The sequence below is a fragment of the Morus notabilis genome, unplaced genomic scaffold, assembly GCF_000414095.1.
Source record: "Morus notabilis unplaced genomic scaffold, ASM41409v2 Scaffold583, whole genome shotgun sequence".
NCBI lineage: Eukaryota > Viridiplantae > Streptophyta > Magnoliopsida > Rosales > Moraceae > Morus > Morus notabilis.
The window spans coordinates 119,415-126,884 of record NW_010366405.1 but is presented as its reverse complement, the minus strand read 5'-3'; the positions used below and the strand labels follow the sequence as shown (position 1 = coordinate 126,884).

At 36.1% G+C, this 7,470-nt stretch overlaps 2 protein-coding genes across 6 annotated transcripts in view; both read right to left on the bottom strand.

Moving 5' to 3' along the window:
- Positions 1-2,784, bottom strand: part of LOC21402304 (probable transcription factor At1g11510) — a 4,679-nt gene extending 1,895 nt beyond the window's left edge. The window contains exons 1-2 of the mRNA XM_010110211.2: positions 2,597-2,784; positions 1,441-1,732 (exon numbers count right to left, since the gene is read on the bottom strand). Of these exons, the coding sequence (XP_010108513.2) occupies positions 1,441-1,732; positions 2,597-2,784 (480 nt within the window). The remainder of the gene's footprint in view (positions 1-1,440; positions 1,733-2,596) is intronic.
- LOC21402303 (probable transcription factor At1g61730) lies at positions 1,251-6,683 on the bottom strand. Of its 5 annotated transcripts, none has more exons than XM_024173569.1 (4): positions 5,313-6,683; positions 4,852-4,888; positions 2,597-2,863; positions 1,251-1,732 (listed from the first exon to the last, which is right to left on the bottom strand). In XM_024173569.1, exon 1 carries the CDS (start codon positions 6,571-6,573, stop codon positions 5,470-5,472), a length of 1,104 nt encoding a protein of 367 aa, XP_024029337.1. In that variant the 5' UTR covers positions 6,574-6,683; the 3' UTR covers positions 1,251-1,732; positions 2,597-2,863; positions 4,852-4,888; positions 5,313-5,469. The 5 variants fall into 5 exon arrangements, with proteins under 5 accessions (XP_024029337.1, XP_024029338.1, XP_024029339.1 ...); XM_024173570.1 differs by having other exon boundaries at positions 1,251-1,580; XM_024173571.1 differs by having other exon boundaries at positions 1,251-1,564.
- Between the last annotated feature and the right edge of the window lie 787 nt (positions 6,684-7,470).

The following is a 7,470-nucleotide window of genomic DNA, read 5'->3' as shown; positions in this document are numbered from 1 at the left end:
ATACCCTCACGTCTTAAACTTGCATTCCATGACATTGAATTTCTCAGAGGTTTATGATAAGAAAAAAAAAATTACTATTTTTTTGTATAGGTCTTTGTGGTTTCTTGTTCCCATTTAATTGACATCATAAAAAATAAATAAATAAGAAAAATAAGGTAAGACGAAAACAAAATAAATAAAAGTAAAGATAATTACATTAATGTTTAAAAAAGAAATATAACAATAATAGTGGAAAGGGATTATATGATTTTGAAAATGAAATTAAGATTAAAATTAGTTTGGAGTATGAAATGTTAAATTAGATATTATGAAAATTATATTTATAAAATGATAGATTTTTAAAATTTTTATTAAAGGATCATTTACGCACCAAAAATTCTTCTTGTTTTAGTTTTTCTCTTTTCATTGCTCCTTTTTTTCTTTCTTAGCTTTATTATTTTTAATTTTTGTGTCCCGTGCAGCTTTTGTTCTTTTTCTGTTTGTTCTCCGTCTTTATCTTTTTTCTTTCTTTTGTTTTCCTTATTTCTCTTATTTTCATGTCCTAAACCATAAATTCTTGTCCTAAATTGTAAATATATAAAAGAGCAAATATGTCCCTATTATTCATTTTTAGTAGTTCAAAACTGTGAATTTTTTTAATAAAATTATGATCAGTCAGAAATGTACACTAATAAAGATAAAAACAAATAAATTTTTTTTTTTGAAATGTTCGTACTGGCCCGGCGCTTTCGGAACTAATAAAATGTAATAAGTTTTCAGGCGACCCGAACATACGTTCGGATAACACCCGAGCGTATGCTAGGGAAACCACTCGAGCGTACGTAGGAAAGCCACCCGAGCGTACGCTGAGGCAGGAAAAAAGTTGGAAGATCAAGCGTTACCAAGCCTCAATGTCAAAAACGATTAAATGTATTTAATGACTCAAGTTTAATGCGTTTATTAATTCTTTTTAACACTCAAAAGTGGTGAAGAGCCGTATTGTATTAAAAAGAGAAAAACTCTCTATTTTCAATATACTATTCCTCAATTTGAGACGAAAAGATACACACTTATTTCTATTATGATTGTCTTCACTTTATTCTTATTACTTTTTCTGAGGTTCTTTGTGTTCTTCGAATGTTCTTTAAATTTCCTTAGATAATTTGCTTATTCAATCTAAATTTTTAGTCTAGAGACGTTGGATAAGTGTTGGACGAAATTTGATCTTTCCAGCACAAGGTTTATGTATAGATCCTATCCAAAGATTCCCATCTCCAAACAGCTTTCCATTTCACACCACTCTTGTCTTCAAGCATCCAACACAACACCTTCCTCACTCAACCTAATCATCAACCCTCTTCCTCTCCACTTAGCCAGACATGTGTACGCCTTCATTACATCAAATCGAAGCTTAAGAATGGCTTTTGCTATACTTGGGTATGAAAGAATCAATTCAAAGACCTTTTTTCTTTTTGAGTGAATTCCTCGTCTTGGACTCCTCTTTATGTTGTCTGAAAATCCTGGCAATTGTGCAAAGACTTCAAAAGTCCCAGCCTCGGGAGTTCTTGGCCAATACCTCATGATCCTGCAAGACGTGGTCTCTGCAATCAAAAGGAAATCTCCATTTTGGCTTAGTGCCACCCCTTTTGGGAATGAGAGATTTTTAAGTAAAACATCTACTTGCTTGCTTTGAGGATCATAACTCATTAATCTTCCGGTTGTGTCTCCACTTAATCTAACGGAAAGGTAGTTTCTGGAACATTGCAAATCATGTAAGGACGCAAGATTTTTTAATGATCAAGAGAGGCTTCCAATTTGTACAAGTAATGGCACATAAGAAATTAATACACGTCATAAAAAAACAGTTTTATGCACATTAAAAAAATGATAAAAATATAAAAATGATTGTATTATGCACATTTGCACCCAAAATTTTTCAGCATTTGACAACTTGTCTCGTAAACTTCTAATTTGTTAATTAGCCTCCTATCCCAAACTTATTAGTGTTTTCCCTTAGATAAATTGTGGGGACGAGGCTCATTTTGTTGATGATTGTGTTAATTGGTAACCACAAGCATGTCAGACTAAAAATTCCATATTCTCAGTTTAAATTCTAACACAACATCTCAATTTCACAATTCTTAATCCCTCGGATCGACCAAAATTCAATACAAAATTAGTAAAGCCACATTATAATATTACATTTTGACAAATTGGTGGGATGAATCGTCAAAATTAGAAATTCAAAGAAAGCTGTCAAAAGTCCAAAAAACTAAGGGGGTAAAAGCGCCGAAACTGTAAAATGAACATAAAACTTGTTGGGGGTAAAAAGCAACCAAAAAGAAATTCCAATTTTACATATTTTGAAGAACTTTAACAGATATGGATTCATGATCATGATGTTTGTGATTCAATTTTTCTCAATATGTCACATTTATCTAGAACATAACGTTGTAATAGACTTCGATCAAATCCCACTTTCACCGGGTTGGGTTTTTTTTCTTAAAGAAAAAGGCCAAGTCTCATTGACTAATGGATTAATCCAACCAAAAAAAATCATTGCATAGTTAGAACTAGTCTAACTGAAAGAGAACGTAAAAGATTGTGTATGATATACCTCATTTGATAACGAGAACTGCTATCAGTAAAATAGACTAATCCATTCTCATCATTGATGTCTAAACCGTTGGGAAATGCAAATGGAACTCCTTGTGCTTGAGTCACCACCCGGGTGGCCAAGCCGCCTTCAGCCCCGACAACGAGCAGCTCCATGTAGGCGTCAGCGATGTAGAGATCACCATTCATCTAGTGGAAACTCAGGCCCAACAGACGCCCACAAATGTGCTCGGTCAGATGATGATCATGTGACCCTTCACAGCTAGATCTAAGCCAACGTAAAGATGGTCAAATAAACGTCAACACATAGATGGTGATTATGTTATGCTGTGTAGGAATGGACTGTCAAATGCACAAACATATACATGTATATGTCATATATATGCTTAGTTATATTACATCAAATCCAAAACCGTACAATTACATGAGGGGATACTGACACAAATAGGTTTATAATATACTTAGTCATATATATTCTTTTTCTTGGCACCTTCCAATATTTGAGTTATTCCTCATCCGTCTTTCCTCTCTATTTTCAATATTTGAGTTACTATACTACCATCCACCAACCAAAATCCCCAACATTGGTTAGTCATATGAATATTGCCAAGTTTTGTTTTTCTAAGTAATTGAATTTCAGAATGGTGAATTTTGAATATAAGCACTATTCTGGTGCTCAGGCTATTTCCATGACGAACTCCGGGGAATTTATATCAATTTCAATTTCACAGTTTGAACTGATCACCATGATAGGTTAATAGTAATTGAAGGTTTCTATAGTTGGATTGAAAAAAATTTAAGTTCTTTACTTTGCTCTACCCGACACCAAAATTCAGCTCGCATCGCATCTGTTGAGTGTGGCACAATCGATCTGGCTAACCCACCAATCGAAATTGACGATCTCGGTCTTCCCAAATACAGGGACTCAGTTGTTTACAAAAATCAGAACTCAATTCCCAAACTAATTTACCAACACCCTCCCTCCAGATTCCTCTTCCATCAGTACGATCAAACAGTCCTCATATTAGTGAGAAACACACACTTATAACGGGGGTTGGGTCTCGAGCAAACGAAGAACGAAACAAGATCGAACACAAAGTAAATAAAAAGAAGCCACGAGAAGAATAACCCAGAATAGCAGCTATTTCATTGTGAATTTGTGTGCTGGAAATGCAAACGTAGGCTGACCTTTGGTTAGCTAGAATAACCAAGAATTAAGGATAAAAAATGCCAGGGTCACAACACAAGAAACTGAAACCAAAAGATGCAAGTTAATTTTTCATTCCATCATAGAGTAGTTAGTTTCTGAAAATAAGGTTAACTCTAAAAACCAAGTACCAAACATATACAGAAAGAGAGCGACTGAGAGAAGAGACAAACTTGAAAACCGCTAGCCGAAAAAATGACCAGCTCCAAGCAACGCAAATGAGAGAAGACAAATTATAAGCATAAGCCTTTAATTAGACAGGTTTTTGTTAATAGGAATATGGAAGTGTGATTGAAGGTGTTTGTTAGTCAGTTGAGTTGGTTAGGATGTTGTTATGGAGGGCTGACTTAGTTAGTTCTAGTTTTAAGAACTAGGAATTGGTCTTGGAAAGTCTTGGAGAATATTCCAAGCAAGGTAGGATTGCAGGCCCTGGAAGCTCTGCTAAAGCTGTACTATATCAATTCATCAATAAGGAGCAATAAAGAATTACTCTTCTTTTCTTTCTGGCTTCTTCTTCTATACTATTCTGAAATAGAAATTGTCCAGCTCTATTATTTTGGTACCAACCAACCCAAATGTTTTAAAATTGAATAATGCTTTTTGAAAGAGAGAGCCATCACACAAGAAGGAAATGAATGGGCAGAAAATGTACCATACAGGAAAGTTTAGGCAAAAACGAACAAACACGATAGAATATTAGCTCATATATGACACAAGAATATTTAGCTCACATATACAATCAAAAGCATAATAATTACTCCTTTCAAAACAAAACAAAAAAGATAACAATTACAAATAAGTAGCACAAAGGAATGGGAGGTAATTGTATCCTTTTGATTGCCAGGCTTCCAGTTAGCACAAATAGTTCTTCAACTCAATTATCAATCAGACGAAAAACAGTAGTAGCTCAACTACACAACACTTGGCACATAGATTAAGAAAGACTAAATAGAAAAGATAAGAGAATAAGGACACCCTATCCATTTGAAGAAATTCTGGTGCAACAGATTCAAAATTACAACAGAAGATGGCCAGAGTAGTGCAATTACCTTGTAATTTGAAGCGCTATTGCCAAAACTTGAGAATCTGGTAATACTCGAAACAAGCAAATATAAGAGATTAAATTCCCCATTGTTCTCAAAAACTTGAGATACTCGAAACAAACAAATATAAGGATTGAGAGTCCAAACTTGAAATAATCAAAACAAACAAACTGATGGCTAACAGCCCCGCCGTTTTTTAAACGTGAAGCACTCAAAGCAAGAAAGATAAGATTATTAAGGTTCAGTAAATCACATAAACGCTTATAGCTTATATTTTTCTTTTCTTATCGTATCAATGATAATAAAAAAAGAAAATGATAAATCTAAATCATTCCACTACAAAGACAATCACAACAAAGAAAGGGAAATGCTAACCACAATTAAAGCAAAACCAAACTAATATTGAACAATAAAGCTGCACCAATATCGTAAACAAAAATATGCAGTTCCATTAGATAGCTACTCACATAGTTAAAGGCCATAAGCTTCAAATTTAGCAATAAACACTGCACATAACACAATCTTCACCCCGCACCCCCTTTTTGAAAGGCAAAATGAAGCCCAAAAGCCATTATAAGTTAATATGCAAAAAATCCATCACAGGCTATACCTCACCAATACCCACTAATGATCAGAAGACCTGAGCTTCTGGAGGACCAACTTGACTTGTTCGTTCATCAACTGATTCTTCTCTACAAAAAGCTCCAGTTCATCAATGTGAAGCTTTTTCCACATGGCGTCCAACTCGGCTTTCTTCGCATCCGGAAGCAAATCGAGTCCCTTCATCACAACCTCTTCTGGTAAGCTCCTCATACCAAATCTAATCATCTCAATCGAACGAACTGAAACGCTCGATTTCCCACCAATCTCACTCTTTCTAGAACCTTCTTTCGGAGCTGCAGGTGAAGCCAGGGTAGCCTTTCCATTACTCTTTGCAGCGCCGTTCGACTTCGGCGAAGAGACGCCGGCACGGCTGCCGCCGCCGCCCCAGATCTTCTTGGAGAGCTCGAAGACGTTCTGCTCATGCGGCTTCGTAGGGTTGTATTTCTTCCTTGCCGCGTTGTTTGAGTACTTCTTCTTTAACTTCCGGACTTTGTCGGAAAACTGCGCCTTCGTGACCTCAACGTGCAGCGACTTCTTGATGAAATCATGGAAGGTTGCGGCCGGATCGCCGCCTCCCTTCGCAGCGTAGTCGATTAAACCTTTCAGTATCACGATCTCGTCTTCCTCGCTCCACAGCCTCTGGAACAGCTTCTTGGAGTCGTCTCCGCCGGACTTCTTCGACTCCTCCTGCTCCTCATCAGACGCTGCTCCGCCGTCGCCATCCGCCTCATGAGGAGGCACTTCAGGGCCGCTCTTCTTCTTCACCCGCTTCTTCGAATCCTTTGCGGTGGTCTCGGACTCTCTCGGCCTCTTCGCCGCCGACTCTTTCTCCGGCGTGGCGGCGACGGAGGGCTTGGATCTGGCCCCTGTCTTCTCCTCCATCGGCTTCGACGCTATGGGCTTGACGGTCGAGTCGGCGGGCTCGGACTCGGAACTCGACTCGGCGTCGGACTCGGAATCATCGTCTGTCTTCTTGGTGTTGGGCGATAAAACCGTTGGTTTGGGGGTTGCTTGAACCTGCTCATCTTCGGAGGTTTCTCCTTCTTCCGATGAAGTTTCCTCCTCTTCGTCGGAAGAAGAAACGGCCGGCGGTACGTCAAGAGGGGAAGCGCGTCTTGGTGCCATGGATGGGATGGAGGAGGAGACGGAGGGTTTCAGAGGAAGGGAAGATTGGGTTTTTTCTTTTTTCTTTTTTTTTTTTATTAGGTCACGAGTAATTATGAGTTATTAGGTTGAGTTTTTAATTAGAGTTAAAATATAATTTTATACACAAATTTTTTATTATATTAAAAAAAGTTAATTATGATTATTTTTTAAAATTTTTTATTGTATTAAAATTTAAATCAGTAAAATAAAAGATATTATATACTTGCATCTAGGCCTATTTGGTTGAATAACATCATTCTTTTCTTTAAAACATTTTGAATAAAAAAAATCTTCATTAATAATTATCTTACAAAATTTAAATTTATATTAAAATTATTGACTTAAATACATTAATTAAAGATGCCATAAATTCATTAATGTCTCCACTAATTCATAATTTCTATTTATCACAATTTTATTCTATATTAAAATCTATTAACATACCACACGTTAACTATAAATGGAAAATAGTATTTTTTAAAATTTAAAAAAAAAAAAACATGCACTAAAAATTCATTATGGCCAGAAAGAATTCTTTAAAAGAATGAAAAAAAACATACCCTCACGCCTTAAATTTGCATTCCATGACATTGAATTTCTTAGAGGTTTATGGTAAGAAAAAATAAATTTATGATTATTTTGTGCAGGTCTTTATGATTTCCGGTTGTTCTTTATCACCTATTGCTGCAAACTAGAGTAGACACCACTATTTTTGTGCATATGGATAGGCAAATCCTTACATAGCTCGCATCAAAGTGCTTTGTGAGTTGGTAGGAAGTGATGTTGCCAAAAAAAAAACTTTTAGTTTAGATAGTTGTTGAGCTTTTATATGCATCAACATCATTGTGTACACGTTTTTTTTATTGCATCTAATTA